Source organism: Homalodisca vitripennis, chromosome 3, assembly GCF_021130785.1.
Source record: "Homalodisca vitripennis isolate AUS2020 chromosome 3, UT_GWSS_2.1, whole genome shotgun sequence".
Taxonomy (NCBI): domain Eukaryota; kingdom Metazoa; phylum Arthropoda; class Insecta; order Hemiptera; family Cicadellidae; genus Homalodisca; species Homalodisca vitripennis.
In genome coordinates, this window is record NC_060209.1 from 184,020,368 (window position 1) to 184,037,477 (window position 17,110).

The following is a 17,110-nucleotide window of genomic DNA, read 5'->3' on the forward strand; positions in this document are numbered from 1 at the left end:
GAGAATGTAAGTTTAAAGAGTATAAGAAGTTAAATGAATTGGAAGAAAGGAAGAAACATAGAATCTTGAATTTGGAGAAAATGAAAGATAAATTCGGGTTTACAATAATTGCCGAGTTGGAAGATTGTAAAGTACACTTGCCGAACAGATTTTTGACTGTTTTGGATGAAAAAAAGATTAAAGAATTAAACAAAAATGAAAAATTACACTTGATTGTTACTGGAAAGAAGACTATAAAAGATAAAGAAATTATAACAATTAACTTTGTAGAATAAAGTCTTAACTCTAAAACTTGCAGTCCCTCCCCACGTCATAGTACTGTTTTGATAACCATAGTTGGTGTCTTTCTTCATAGGAATCACATGGAATATTATCTACAGTAATACCTTTTGTTTCACACAAAATGTGGCTATATTCTATAAGAAAAATTCTATAATGCTCTTTAATGAATTGTGTTGATAAATCTTGATACTCACAAAAATTCCTAAGAAATTCATCAATTAAGTCTTGATTATCTTGAAAGGACGTATAATATGGGAAAAATGTCATAAAAAAACGATGAAAACTCTCTGTTTGTTTATTTTTTACTTTCTTTTCAATATCTTTCGTAATTATATTAAATATGTAATCCCTTACTTTTTTAGTTTTTTGCCGATAGTAAAACACTCCATTAGACGTTTTTTCTGCAAAAGACTTTACAAGTTCTTTGAATTCTGTATCATTTAAGGAAAGTATCAACTGTTCTTTAAAATGTTTTGGTAATTCGTTGAATTCATCTTTGTTGCACTGTTTTAATGCTAGAAATTGTAGAGACTTTGGTGAGTTCATGTTGTTTATTTAGTAGAAAAGTTTTTTATTAAAGTACAGTATGTTTTTAGTAAAAATGTTTTAAATTGATTAAATTTTATTAAGATAAATCCTTTATTCGTAGCAGATTTGACAACATTTTACAAAGCACAGCTTAAGAAAGTAGAAGCTCAGATTCGGTTAATTTTTCATTCCTCAGGAGTAGATAGTAATGAACCGATCCTGGATCGCTTTTGGAGACGAACGACTGTAGATTCGGTTAATTTTTCATTGAGATTTGCTGTGTTATTTCTCAGCTTCCTTTATGGTACATTGAACAGTATTTTACATTGCTTTTCGGTCGGCTCCGAAAGTGCGCCAGGAACCCCATATTACTATCTACTTATATATATATATATATATATATATATATATATATATATATATAAAAGTAGTATAATATATGGGGAAAAATATTTTTTTGTAATTAGTAGGAACATTACTAAATGCCTAGAAAAAAAATTGAACTTTTAAAGGGTCCCAGAATTGAAGAGCTCTTTTCCAATAACTGCTAAGCCCATTTTTTTTATAAATTGAGTTGCTATCACTACATTATTAAACATTCACAGCTCTACTATGCATTATAATAACTTTTTCCTAAACCTTCTTAGTCACATTTATTTTAATAAAAGAAAAACAGATTTTTTTCCAAAACTTATCTAGGTCCCTCAGAGGTTTTTTCCAAAACTCACCATGTCCAGTAGCATGCGCAATACAGGACAACAGCTGACTGACTCAAGCTATTATGTGGTATAGCAGTAATAAACATAACCTCACTTGTTGATGTTTTAAGCTGCCAGTGTGTTGCATTTATGTTTCCAGTTTTTAAGTATATACTTTTAAAACTTTAGTATGAGTGATTTTGATTTAGAAGGGCTTATAAGCCCTCAAGTTGTGCTTCCAGGACGAGGTAGAAGAAGATAGCAAACTATATTCTAATCGGTCTAAAGTTGAACAGGACAATTTTCTTATGAAATATATTATGATTGTGGAGCCAAACGCCATAGGCCTAAAAAGGCCTTAGAGAAGAAAGATCCTAGACCTAGGCTACTTACTCAATACGTTGTAGGAAAGAAATCTGGGCAAATGTTGCGGGTATGTGCTCAAAGCTTTTCTTCCTTGACCAGTATAAGTAGATTTCGCCTAAATGGTATATCAAAACACCTTAGTGCTGTTGGCACAGATAGGAAAGAAAAAAGAGGAGGGACACGTCAAAAATTAAAAAATACTGATACAACATCCTCCATCATAGAATACATAAAATGTCGAGAAAGCCATTATGGAAGATGTAAGAGTGTTCGGGTGTATATGGCCCCAGATTTATCGGTTAAAACAATGTGGCGGCTGTGGAAAGAAATAAGGCGAAAAGAGTCCTTGCCTGTAGCATCGTAAAACAAATTTTTAAGATATTTTTCAGAAAAAATTCAATATAGGATTTGGGAATCCTAAAGCAGATGTATGTTCTTTTTGCGAAGAAATAAAATTAAAAATGAAGTGTTTAAAATCTCCAGCAAAAAAAGCCAACTTAATGGGTCAGTATAGACTTCATAAATTGCGAGCTAGAAAGTTTTATGAAATTTTGAAAATGAATGAAGAAGGAGTCCTAAATGTTGCATTCGACATGCAACAAAATCAGCAATTGCCTATGATAAGAGTAACCGAAATATTTTATGCTCGTCAGATATGGTTATATAACCTAACCTTTATAGTTCATGAAGAGATCCAAGATAAAAATAACACATTTATCTATTCATGGACTGAAGACCAGTCTGGAAGAGGATCAAATGAAGTTGCTTCTGCTCTTCATCATTTTTTGTCTCACTTAGAGGATAAATGAGGGCTCTAACTGCAAAAGTCACATTCTCCAATTTTTTTCGAAATTGACTTTTGGGTATATTCTAATTATATTCATAGCTTTGCACATATTGATCTAAGAGTTTTAAAGCAAAACTAACAGTATCCCACTTTATTTTAACGGTGAAAATTACGTTTGTTTTCAAAACTCACATTCTCCAAAGTCTTTGAATGCAAAATTCACATTCTCCATTTCAGCCAATAGGAAGGCTTGTTTGAGTCACGTGACACTGCACCCTGTATCGTCTGTTTTGCTAATGTTTTGTAAGTAGGAAGTCAGTGTAGTGGTGTACTGTTTCTGTTTTATGCGTTAAATAGCTTAAAAATGGATATTAGTGTAAGACCAAGTGATAAAAGTAAAGGAGAAACACCCAGGAAGAAGGTTCGAGCACCAAACCACTGGAAAAGAGCCCAGGCAAAAAAGAAAAGGTAACCAAAACCTTCATACATAACCTCTATACCACAAGAACAATACCAACTACCAGGATATGACATGCTGGTTCAGGCCCAGACCAGACAACCAGGCTGGTGGGCATTGCTGTGTACCTGACCTCTGGACTGCAACACTCTTATCAGTTGCTATTGCTGCCCACTGCTGAAATTATTCACATTTCCTTCAAAGTTGAAAATGAAGATAAACTTTCTTACAAAATATCGCTATATGCTATTTATAGGTGTTTTGTAAATTTACCTACAATGCATTTAAAGTAGATTTTGAAAATATACTGCAGAATTCATGTGATCCAACCTTAATTATTGGAGACTTAAACATATGTACAATAAAAAATATAGGGTCTGGAAAAAATTATTTAAGTTTAGTTTCTGCTTATGGATTTAAAAATTGTATTACCCTTCCGACAAGAATTAGTAATAACTCTGTAAGCTGCCTTGATCATATTTTAATTAGAAATTCTAAGAACATACGTTTTGATTGTAGTGTTCTAAATCTGAATATAAGTGATCATTTTGCTGTAACTGTTGAGTTATCTGCTCACACTAATATCCATAAGGAAGCCAATAATGATACTGTTCCGTATTATAGAATTGTTGATGAGGGAGTAATGCGCAGACAGCTATGCACGGCTGATTGGGAAACAGTTTATTCTACTGATGATGTAAACGAATGTGTAAAGAATTTTTATGGCATTTATAACTCTTGTCTTGAAAAATCATATAGATTGAAAAAGATAAACAGTAAAAAATAGAAAGCGTAAACCGTGGGTAACTAATGCATTAGTTTCACTAATAAATAGGAAGAACACATTGTTTAAAATGTTTTTCTATGAATAGATTGATCAAAATATTAAAGTAGAGTATACTAGTTTATCTAAGCTTGTAACAAAAAGAATCAGGGAGGCAAAAATAAATTATTATTCTTCCATCATAGAGAGAAATAATGGTGATAGTAAAAAGTACTGGTCTGTTGTAAGGGACATAATGAAAAAAAGAAAGCATGAAATGAAAAAAGTCAATGTTAACAATGTAATTTTGCCTGTTCATGAAAATGAGATTTCTTATTAGCAATTATTTTAACAATTATTTTGTAAATATAGTGAATGATTTAAGATATGAGTCTTTTGGGTGTGACATGTTTATTGAGAGTCATTTAGATAGTGTTGTTTACTTTGATTAAGTTCACCATAGGTATTAACGATGTGCTTAGGATAGTCTCCAGTATGAAAAATACAAAAAGTTCTGGTCTCGATGGTATAAATATTTTATCAATAAAGAATAATATTGATACATTAGCACCAGTCCTTACAACCATTTATGAAAAATCATTGAAACAGGGTGTCTTTTCCCACAAGCTTCAAGGACGCAGTTGTGGTGCCTGTTTTTAAGTCGGGTGATGATATGCTCGTCTCCTCATATCGGCCAATCTCCCTTATAAACACTATTGCTAAAATATTTGAGGTATTTATTAAGGAGGAACTTTTAAAATATTTTTTAAACAAAAGCAATTTTTTCACACCACAGCAATGTGGGTTTTTGCCAAATCGTGGTACTGATTTGGCAATTGAAGAACATATATGTGGAAATAGCATCACTAGTTGATCGCAGTAGTGTACTTTTAGCTGTATATTTGGATTTTAAGAAAGCGTTTGACGTTGTAGATATTGATATATTATTAGACAAAATTAAGGGATATGGAATAGTGGCCTTGCATATAAATTACTAGAATCCTTTTTGCAAAAACAGAAGACAAACAGTCAAAATAAACAATACATATAGTGAGTTATTGCACATTAGGTACGGTGTTGCTCAAGGTGGGGTGGCAGGTCCGTTAATGTTTTTGATCTATATCAATGATTTATTGAGTATTCCATTGAATTCGTCCATATTTGCCTATGCAGACGACACTGCTATTGTGTGTTCAGCTGTGAACCGATATGCCCCTTAAAGCTAAAATAAATAGAGATCTAGAGGTTATTTCAAATTGGTTAATATTAAACAGGCTTTTGATAAATAATTCAAAGTCTAAATGTATTTTGTTCACTGGTTCTTCATGCGATGTAGATAAATCTCACGTTAGAATTTCAATTGGTCTGTCACAATCATCAATGCTTATATGAATGTACATGTGAAAATATTGGTTTTGTTGACTCAGTTAAGTATTTAGGCGTTTTTATTGATAGTAAGTTAAAGTGGAATAAACATGTGGAGTACTTAGAATCAAAACTCAAAAAAATCAATTATGCTTTATATTATATAAGGAACTTTTTTAAGGAAGGAGCATTTAAAATTCCCTTTACAGATCACTTGGTTCGAAAGTACAGCTCGTTATGGCATCATTCATTATGGGGGGACTTACCCTACAGTATTAAAATCAATTGTAATGATACAAAGGTTTGCAATAAGAACACTATACATTTTATTAAAAAATCAGAGAGTATGTCTTATTTATTTTCGAAGAATGATTATCTTACAATTGATCAGTTGTATTTGTTGACTGGTTTGTTGCATACATATAAGTTTTTTGGCAAATATAGCTTGAAACAATTTAATGCTCCTACGCGAACTTCGCAATTTATTACTATTTCAACGCCGAATTTCAGAAAAGAATTTTGTAGAAGACAGTTTTGTTGTTGTTGGAAAAGAAAATTTCAATAAGATTATTGTACACTTTGGTAACGACATTTTAAATGAGGGGAAACCTCGTTTTAAAATGAAAGTTAAGAGCGCAATTCTCAAAAACGAAATTAATATATAGTAATGGTATTAGTCTGCATCTCAGAAGCATAGCTTATATATTTTTGTGTATTTTGTGTATTGACAAAAATATCATAATTAGGAAATCGTTTTAAACTTTGTTTCGTATTAAAAATATATTTATTGAATTGTTAATTATATATGGTTTATTGTTGATATATTTCTGTTAGAATTTATTGTATATTGTTGTTGATCTGTTAGTTGTTTTTCTGTATATTATTGTTGGTTTGTATTTGTTTATTTATTGCAGATGTTTTTTGTTAGATGTAGCTTTTAAAAAATTTATTTTTGATTTTTAATAGTAGTTTATTTATTAATTGTTGATATTTTTTGTGAAAATTGGTAGTTAAATAATTTGGCACGGAATTTAACTGTTCAGATGCGTGTTCTGTTAAATATTAGAAAATGCATGTTGTTACTTGAAGTTAATAGTGTTGATATAATGATGAACTAATAATTGTTACAGAGACTGGCTGACAACTAATAAAGTATGCTGTAATTAATTTTGTTTCGTATGTTAATAGTATTTCCGCACGAGCTCTGTGAGCTCTTGGAATGTTTAAAAGTATTGTGAACTTTCTTGAAATAAAGCATTTGTCTACTGTCTACTGTCTACTGTCTATGTTCATAACCTATTTGCCATGTTTCAAAGACCGGGTTAATTAAGAAATAAAACTTTTTATTGCATAAATATTTACTTATTTAACTATATTTAACTTACGTACCGGTCTGAGGCATAGCTTTTGGATGCTTGTCATTCTCTAGGCGTATGCAATTTTAGCAAATAGGACTTAGGCCTTTGTTACTTTTGACACGAAATGCTAATATATCATTGTGGTTCTCTGAGACAAGAAAATAGAAATAATTGCTGAATAAAATGTTAGAATCAGCATATTATTTTTATTTTTTTGTTTTCAGATATGCTCCGAAGGGTTTTCCGGATTTTCCTACGTGTAACCACACCAAAGGCGCCCTACTTTGCCGATCATTGACAGCCCAGGACATAAGAAGATTTCATTCTGCTTTTTATAAGGAACATGATAAAATATACCAAGACAACTTTGTTCTAAAGCATATAACAATGAACGTGATAAAGCGAAGAAGACCCAAAAACCAAAAAAATATTAAAAAACAAGCTAGAGCAAAATATTTCATAACAAACCGTGAGAAGAAAATGGTTCCGGTGTGTTTGGGTACTTTTCTGAGGGCCTTAAATATTTCCAGATTTAGAATTAATAAAATTGCTGACCGGTTTTATTACAAACATGAAATGCCGAAGGAGAGGAGAGGCGGTGACACTACTGGTAACAGATTTGTGGCTAAAAAAGAAAGTATTATGACGTTTATTAATAGTTTAAAGTGCAGTGAAACTCATTACTGTACAAACAGAAGTGGCCGGAAATATTTGCCTGCAGAACTAAATATAAAGAAGCTCTGGCGAATGTATCAGACCAATGCGGAAGATCACCTTAAAGTGAAAGACAGTTATTTTAGATATATTTTTAATAGAAAATACAACTTGGGATTCGGATCACCTAGGGTGGACGTATGTTCTACTTGCCTAGAATTGGCAGAAAAAATAAAGTCGACAAAGAGTGATGCCGAGCGAAACATGCTTCTTGTTGAGAAACGGGTCCACAAGCTACGATCACAAGCATTTTACGGTTTGTTACAAGAAGACCGTGAAGATCTCCTAATATTATCTTTCGATTGCCAAAAAAATCAACCTCTACCTAAACTTCCGGATCAGTCCTCCTACTACACCCGTCAGCTATATTTAAATAATTTTTGTGTTGTAAAGGGCCATTCAAAATCCAAACTTGACAAAGATAATGTAACAGCTTACACGTGGACAGAGAATGAGTTTTCTAAGGGATCCAATGAGATTTCATCCTGTTTATATGACACTTTGAATTCTATTGATCTGACCCCCTACATGACTGTTCGACTTATTAGCGACGGGTGTGGGGGTCAAAATAAAAATTCAATTTTAATCACTATGGTGTGCTCATGGTTTGTCAATGCACCTGATAACATCAAGGAGGTACAGTTAGTTTTCCCAATGACAGGTCATAGTTTTATCCCCCCAGATAGGGTGTTTGGCAATGTCGAGAAGGAGATAAAGCGATGTGAAGTAATTGTAAGCCCACAGGAGTACATTGACATCATAGGAAATTTTGCTACAGTGAAAAAACTTGGCGTTGATACTGTGAACCTTGATTGGAAATCTGAGGTGGAGCAACACATACGCAAGACAAGTACATGGCATTTTGGTATCCAGTCTTGTAGGCGGGTCTACTTTACTAAGGAGAGTAATGGTAACAATGAAACGGTTTTGGTACAAGGAGAATGTACCTATCGCCTAAAAGCAAATCCTGAACAAGCAGCAAGAAGTATAGTAAAAAGAGGGAGAAGCCTTAACAACATAAGACCAGTGACTATTGTTAAAGGTAGGCCCTAACAGTGTTGGAAAGAAAGAAAAAAAGGCTGATGTAAACACTCTTCTACTAAAACATTATGGAAATGAATGGCGACAGAATGAATCCCTGGAGTTTTTTAGACATGTATTAGATGACCCTGAAGTCGAAGTAATTGGTGACGATGAGGAAGGTTGCCAACGAGCCGAAGAGATGCCTTGTTACCAAATTTAAAATACTGTACAGAAGTCCTAAATGAATAGGCAATAAAACTTTGGTTCTCTGATTTCTTCATTTTATGAGTTTTAATACCGTACCTTATAAATCCCCAGTAATTATGTCTAAGCATATTAATTTATTACTATTTTCTTGTCTTTGAAAGCCTACAATGTTTGGTGTCAAAAGTAACAATCTCCATATCGGATTATTGCAAAACTAACATTCTCCAGTTTGAGAATACAAAACTCACATTCTCCAAAGTTTAAAGGCATTTTTCACTATGTTAGAGTGCTTTTATATACAAAAAATGTTGTAAATCTAATTCGATGGAATGCCAACTCTAAGAACATATAATGGTTACCAAGGTTACTTTATTTATAATGCAAGTAGCAGTTTTTTGCTATTTTCGTAAAATTTTAAAAAGTGGAGAGTGTGACTTTTGCAGTTAGAGCCCTCAAATATCAGGAGACAGTCCATGAAGGTTCTGGTCCCAAAATTCTTCGACTGTTTTCAGATGCAGCGTCAAGTCAGAATAAAAATTCGACAATGGTGGGATTACTTCTTGATTATGTACAAAGGAGTAAGATCTTTGAAACAATAGAACATGTTTTCCCTATAAGAGGCCATAGTTTCATGCCCCCAGATCGTGTGTTTGGAAGAATAGAAAAGAAATAACGGAGTGAGGAAAAAATAATTTCTCCGCAGCAATACCACGATATTTTGCAGGAACATGGCACTCTAAAACTTCTAGGTAGAGGCTGGAAGGTATTAAATTTGAAAAAGAATGCAGATACCATTTTTAAAACATAAATGCCTTTTTCAATGAGAGAACAGCGTGTTTTCAAATATGAAAAGGGAGAAAGCTGTATATTTGTTAAAAATAGCTACTCTGGAGATTACAGTAAGCATGAAATCAAAAAGAAGAATTTCTTAAAAAATCTGGACTTCACTCTACAGGCTGGTCAATGTTGTAAATGAAAGCAATCACATCAGTCAAAAAAAGAAAAAGGATGTGCAAGAACTTTTGAAATTTGTTCAATTATCTGAAGAGGACCAGCAATACTACGGTAAAGCGCTTCAAGACGTAGTTTCAGATGTGGCAGTGCAAGATCATTCCGAAGTAGTTTATGACGAACAGGAACCTTTTCTGTAAAGTCTTTGACAATGAAATATTATATTGTAAAAGCTTAGTTTAATTTTTTTCAATCCTGTTAATGTTATTACTGGGGAACACCTAATGTAGTATTAAAACATTTTTTCCAAATACTTCTAAGTCCCACGTTTTTTCCAAACATCACTAAGTCCTTGGAAAAAAGCCTTCTCAAAAATTGACTTAATTCATTTAAATTTTAAAAAATCAGTGTTTTCAAATATTTAAATAAGTAAGTACTTCTTTTAACTTAATATGGTGCAAAGTAATCTGATAAATTAATGAGCGGTTGTTCAAAAAATGGTTTTCCTGAAAAAATTACCTTTTTGGACTTAGCAGGTTTTGGAAAAGTGCTCTTCAATTATGCCCTCCCTTTATAGGGTATAGGGTGAATAATTTCCCACCATGTTTTGGTACTTTGAAAGTAATTTTACTCCAAACTCATTCTGGGGTAATAGTTTCCCACTTGTATTTCATATAATACATATGTACATCTATCGTTCCCTGGTTTCCTACTTGGTCTGTTCGCAGACACTTCTGTCTGAATGAACTGCATGTAGTTAAGTGGGAAATTATTATCCCACTGCCGGTTGCCGTATACTATGAAATTGGTTGTTTAGTTTGACTCTACTTTGTTTGATTTTGACTGCGTTCTTCAGAAAACAGCATATTTTGGAAGTAGGCTAAGTTTTAGATTCTCTATGTTTTTTACTATCAGAATATTGGTAAGTTATAATATTACTTGGGATTTATTACCAGATAATATACTGTTGATCAACACGCAACAAGTAGTCATGGTTAGGTTATGTTTGTTTTGATATTTTCCGAATTCTTTACGAAATGAATAAATTCGTCTTTAGGTCGAATAACTACTTGTTATCAATATAAGTTCGTCTATATTTCAGTATATATACTTGGATTTAGTATTTTGATTACGGCTAAGATGTTATACCTCTTTTTATGAGGTGGGAAATAACTATCCCACTGACCACAATGCTCATACTTCATGAGGGAAATTATCATCTCAAGAATATCTACCAAGCCTAATAGAAATGTGTAGGCATTTTGTCAGTTTTTATCTATAAACATCATAAGGTGGGTGATTTCTTCATTGGCCCTGACAATCAACTTTCCCCGATGTGTATTTTATCCTATTTGGTCATTTACTGTTTTTTGTGCCAACCAATAATTTATTGCTATACTGTCTGCCTAATTTACTTATACCTTTTTGGGGTTTGTAAAGCAATGGACGATGAAGAAATAGCGGAGCTATTACGAGCAGAAATAACGGACGAGCAGGCTATTTTCTCCGATGAATTTTCCCTGACTCTGGTGCAGAGGATGATTTACCTTTACAAGGGGACTCCGCTTCGGTTTCTTCTACCAGGTCCGATAACTCTTACTCTCACAATATAGACAGCAGTACATCTCCTCTTACTCCAAAACAAGACGACCTTTCAACTAGCCTACTCTCAGATGAAGACCTGATGTCCGCACCTCCAAAAAGTATCGCTGACCCAATGTTATTGCTCCCTACAACTAGTAAGGCTGATTTTTCTGTCTTAAATTTAAGGCCAAAAAAACCCCGTTTAGTTTTAGACTTTGAGGAGACTGAGAACTTGTTTTCAGATGATACGGACGAAGATCTGTCCTATAGTCCTCCTCCAACAGCAAGTATCAGTGGACCTAATAAAGAGAAAATTAATGCAGACCTACCTCAGGCTAATATAAAACAGAGCTGTACCGGCCTACTTCTAAATGTTCCATCTAGGCCTACTACTAAGAAATGTTCTGTGTTAGGCAAGCCATCACAAAACAAAAACAAAAGGAAGGCAATAAGTGAAAAAACTACTAAAGCCAAGAAAAAAACAGGAAAATACTCCCAAATACTATTGGTCAAACTTTTCAAATACACCAATACATTTTGAAAGCAGTTCCTATGACCAACCTTTTGGTGTAATACTGGATCTAGACTACACTAATCCAACATTGATTTTTCAGAATATAATTGATCCTGATATTTGTAAATTGATTGTGCAGGAATCAAATAATTATGCCCAACAAAACGGAACTGAACTTAATCTCACTGTTGAAGAGTTTTATGCTTTCCTTGGCATTTTAATTTTTATGAGATTCCACCATTTGCCTTCGATTCGTTCGTATTGGTCCCAAGATGAACATTTTCACGTGGACAGAATTTCTCGAGTGATGCCTTTGAAGAGATTTTTTAAAATACTTCGCTTTATACACATCAACAACAAAATGCCAAAAATTGGCTCTCCTGAATTTGACAAACTATTCAAACTAAGACCTTTGCTTGACCATCTTTCCAAAAAATATTCTGAGATGTTTGCCCCCTCTAGATCCTTAGCGATTGATGAGAGTTTGGCTGCTTTCAAAGGCAGGAGTACGTTGAAACAGTACATGCCAAAAAAACCAATAAAACGTGGTTTCAAAATATGGGCTCTGGCATGTGCTGTTTCAGGCTTCTTACTGAAGTTTAAAGTATACACTGGTAGGAAAGATGGCAACCCAGAATTAGGACTTGGAGCAAATGTTGTAAACTTTTTATCAGAGACATTCACTGAACAAAACATGTGTTTATATTTTGATAACCTTTTCAGTTTTGTCCATCTTTTTGACTCTTTATTAGAAAAAAAAAAACTTTTGCATGTGGTACCATCAGATGGGATAGGGCGGAATATCCTCTTAAATTATTGAAAGCCAATAATGAGCTGCAAAAACATGAGCATGACTTTGCTCAATGCCAAAGCCCCACAGATATAAGTGTGGTCAAATGGAAGGACCGAGGAACCAAAGCTGTTTCAGTTATTTCGAATATGCACAACCCTAGTAAGACCGAAGTTGTCCTCAGGACCAACTCTAAAGGAGTTAAAGAAAATGCTAAATGCCCTGCAGCAGTAGCTGATTATAACAGACACATGGGCGGAGTGGATCTTTTCGACCGAAATATGTCTCCTTATTCCATTTCTAGGAAATCTAGAAAATGGTGAATAAAACTGTCCTATTATTTTATTAAAACTGCTGTAGTGAACAGTTTCATTCTTCAAGAACGGTATTGTAAAAAGAATAAAGTAAAAGGGGTTTCACACTTACAGTTTAGATCTGCATTAGTAAATGGCTTGATTGATTCATATTCATCCAGAAAAAGAAGAGGACCACCACCTGCCCCAGGGTACAGCCGAAAAAGGAGTAATCCGAACCGACAAGGACCTGTTCAGAACACTGTACGCCTGAGCAATGTTGGGGATCACTTGCCAACCATTATTGACAAATACAGAAGGTGTGCTTTTTGTTCTAAAGCAAAAGGCAAACGGAGTAACATATTGTGTGAAACATGTGGTGTAGCACTTTGTAAACTGTGCTTTGCACCATTTCACAACCGTTAGGTTTAGTTTTCTACATTTGTTTTACAATAAACTCTATATAATCTTGATGGCTTGGTTTTTATTCATTACGTCTTATTCATTAAATGTATTGGTAAGTAACTTTGGGATAATAATTTCCCCCTGGTGATATGTGTATAATGGTCTGTGGGATAATTATTTCCCACCCCATAAATCATATAAGATCACACACAAAATTGTTAAAAGTATTATTTATATGTCATTTTGTCCCACTAGAAGCCATTTCTGCAAAAAAAATTAAAAATTAATCTTCCCACAGTTTTGCCCTATAAAGGGATAAAGGGTTAAATAATTATTTTTACAATTTTATGGTTTGAGAATTATAGTCATTAGTCACTTATTATTGGAAACGTTGGAATTACAGAAGAAGAGAATATGAATAATACTTTCTTTAGAAAATGTGTACATAAATAATTATTAAATATATCAAGAAAATATCGTCTGCTACCTGTAGTTTTTAAAACTATCCTTATGATTAATGTGCCATGTTTAATCCCACGCATAATCAATTTTTATTATTACAAGTTAAGTAATTATGTTATCAATTTTATAGTTTGAGAATTATAGTTCACTAGCAGTTGCCCGCGGCTTCGCGTGCAATTTCTTGTTGAAAAACAGTACACTAAATTTACGTATTATCTTTTTATCACATTCTAAACATTGCTGAGATAATTGATAGTCGTTCCTTCGTGAGCCTCTTGGGCGCATTATGAAGGTATGTACCATATTTCCTGCCTCTATCTTTCGTGGTTTTTGCTAGGTGTTGATAAGTTATTCAGGATAATTAATTTATATGGATGAATCTCGATAAACTAATTAGGTTATAAAGAATCAAATTCGGTCTGTTAAAATTAATTTTCTGTCTAAGATATTTCCAGTATTATTGAGGAGTGTGCCTTCAAGAAAATGTATCAGAGAAAACAAATTTCTATCATAAAGCGTCTTCTTTCGGCTCTTTTCATTTCCCTTCGATCTAACCAAATTCGTTACCTTATGTGCACACATTCACGGATTTGTACAATGAGGTTGTTTTCATAATAGCGTTTAATAGTATTTTCATTGCATTAGATAGTTTATTGATCATTGGTGCAATCTAAATTTAAAATTAGGCAATGACGTCTTCTATGCAACCTGCATTACACTACTGATCAAGCACTTTACAATAACAATTTTCTAAATTTTAAATGTAAACAAATGTTTCTTCCTCTTTGATTAACCTCAGCTGAAAGTATTAACAGCTGTTAAGTATCAGTTCGCTTTGTATTAAGTGTCGTAGCGCAGTCTGTCGGATCCAATGTAAAACACTCCAACATCAACAACAATTTATAATTACAAAATTAATTAAATAAACTATTTAAATTGGACCAATAAAAAAATATAAATATAAAGATTAATCATCTACTGTAGTATTGGAAACGTTGGAATTACAGAAGAAGAGAAATTATACTTTCTTAAGAAAATGGGTATATAAATAATGATTAATGTGCCACGCATGCGGCTCATTTGGTCTTCCTGAATTGGCATCGCCGCATATGCGGCCCATTTGGTCTTCCTGAATTGGCATCGCCGCGCCGCATATGCGGCCCATTTGCACTGTTTTGTTTTCACGACTCGTGAACGTATAATTATTAACCAATCACGTTTTGTATCATACCAACGTAAATATGAAGAATCAATCTACATATTGATACCGGTTTTGTTGGTCTTTGCTTTTATGTTGCATTCTCTTTGTACATTGCAAAATGCTATTCCACCCGCACTAGTCTGTCGGTAGACAGCTGACGACAACTGTAGCGCTTGTTACACAACGTTTGTTTCATCGTAGTCGATCAGTCGTTGCCGCATACTTTGTACAGGTTATGTTTGTTTTGTTTTCGTACTATATTTGAAGTGTTATCCGAAACTTTTTGTTTAATTGAACTCGAACAATGTGTGAAAACTTTCGTGACCGATCGAGCGATTTGCGGGAACTGGTACAAGAACCCGTGTCCAGTGATGAAGAGGAGAACTCTGATTTTGATGTAGGTTCAGGTAACATTAGCGACAGTTTTACTGACTTTTCATCAGGAAGTGAGGATGATTATGTGCTTAACAGTGATGATGTGCGTGATTGGCGCGAAGAACACAACACTCATTCTGAGGTAGATGATGTGGGCCTACCTCATATTGGCTTTACTGAAGCTGATAGGCCTAGTTCCCCTCCTAGGCCTCAGGATGAACCAGGGCCTAGTTTAGTATATTATCTAATGTACCAAGAACCACCATGTGGTTGTCTATTTATCCCCCTGAGCCGGAACAACAGGCAATATTTCTTGTGAGGGAATCAAGCACTGGGCCTCAAAATTGTCCTGCACGAAATAGTAAGCCCATAGACTATTTTTTCTTGTTCTTCACTCAAACCATTTGGAGAATGATAGCAAGAGAAACCAATTTGTATGCTGATGCCAAATGTAGGAAGGCCAGAAATGAAGAGAGGGTTAAAAGATACTGAAACATTGGGTTGATGTTACCATGAGTGAGGTAAAGAAATACATTGCTGTTATGATAAACATGGGCCTAGCTTTCCAAAACAACATTGAACATTATTGGGATACACATCCAAATCATGTTATGCATTTTTTCTAAAAAACGATGTCTTTGAGACGTTTTCAAAGCATTAATGCCATGCTCCATCTGAACTCAAACCGAAATCCAGGAAGAGGACAGCCGGATCATGATCCTTGGCATAAGATAAGACCATATACTGACGCACTCAACCATACTTTCAAGCAATATTTTGTAGCTTCCCAACAGATATGCATCGATGAGAGCCTTATAGGAATGAAGAATAGAGTTGTGCATTTACAGTACATGCCCAATAAAAGGCACTGTAGATTCGGCCTAAAGAAGTTCGAAGTATGCGACAGTAATACAAGTTACGTACTTCATTCCGAATTGTATTCTGGCAAAGACTTTCTATCAGACGGAACAGATCCGTTTGCCCAAAAAGTTGTTCTCCATCTATTGTCGAAATCGAATCTATTGGATAGGGGTTACCATTTATTCACTGATAATTGGTATACAAAAGTGCCACTAGCACAGAAACTTTTGGAAAGGAATACATACCTTACTGGCACTATTAGGAAAAATTAAAAAGAACTTTCTAAATCTTTGCTTAGCAGAAAGTTACAGCCCAAAGAAATCGTTTATTTTAGAAAAGACAATATATTGTTGGTAGGCTTTAGGGGAAAAAAAGTCCAGCAAACCAGTCTATTGTCTCTCTACTGCAGTTCACGCCGAAAATAAGATAGTGAGAAGCAAACGGGGCACAGAAGTTGTAAAACCACTTTTGATTGCAGAGTACAATGCGTACATGGGAGGTGTAGACGTAAAAGACAAGTGCATCTACCATGCCACTTGTTCAAGACCAACCCGAAGATACTGGAAAAACATTTTTAGTAACTTTCTTGACATGGTACTCCATAACTCTTATATTCTGTATAAGGCCAATACAGATAAGCCCCTTTCAAAAAGGGATTTCTTGTGTAGTATAGTTGATGAACTATGTCTTCAACCTGGTCCAGCTCCACGCCAGCCTCCAGAACCAGGAGCAGGGGGTGATGTACTCGAGCCTCCTCATGGCCTCGTCTTGCTTGCAAATAGAAACAACCGTTTATGTGCAGTTTGCTCAGAAAAACAAAATCTAAAAAAGAAGACAAGTTACTGGTGTCCAGCCTGTAACTGTGGAATACACCAGAACTGCTACCATTTGTTGGAAAATTTCTACAGGCCTTCAAATTGTGGCAGGAAAAAGAGGCGGGTGTCTTCCAACGTGGATTCCGAGTAGAGCTGCAGACTTCTTTTGTACATATTGTAAATACTTGTAAATACATGTAAGTAAAAATAACTGTTTTATATTTTATTAATAAACTGTTTAATTATATTCTGAATGGATTTACACATGATATATTGTTTTAGGGTCTTCCATGCAGGTGCTGGAAATTATC

General features: G+C 34.2%; 1 protein-coding gene across 1 annotated transcript; it reads left to right on the top strand.

Annotated features, from left to right (window-relative positions):
* The first annotated feature begins 2,686 nt into the window (after positions 1-2,686).
* LOC124358510 lies at positions 2,687-12,954 on the top strand. The gene is made up of 4 exons (XM_046810805.1): positions 2,687-3,129; positions 6,829-8,360; positions 10,940-11,083; positions 12,863-12,954. Exons 1-4 carry the CDS (start codon positions 3,026-3,028, stop codon positions 12,952-12,954), a joined length of 1,872 nt encoding a protein of 623 aa, XP_046666761.1. The 5' UTR covers positions 2,687-3,025.
* Positions 12,955-17,110: the final 4,156 nt, after the last annotated feature.

Bases quoted from the DNA above. Each gene is read 5' to 3' on its own strand.
- LOC124358510 (XM_046810805.1), top strand. From the start codon at position 3,026: ATGGATATTAGTGTAAGACCAAGTGATAAAAGTAAAGGAGAAACACCC. The intron at 8,361-10,939 runs GTAGGCCCTAAC...GGGTTTGTAAAG, and splicing joins ACCAGTGACTATTGTTAAAG to CAATGGACGATGAAGAAATA. The intron at 11,084-12,862 runs GTCCGATAACTC...ATATTCATCCAG, and splicing joins GCTTCGGTTTCTTCTACCAG to AAAAAGAAGAGGACCACCAC.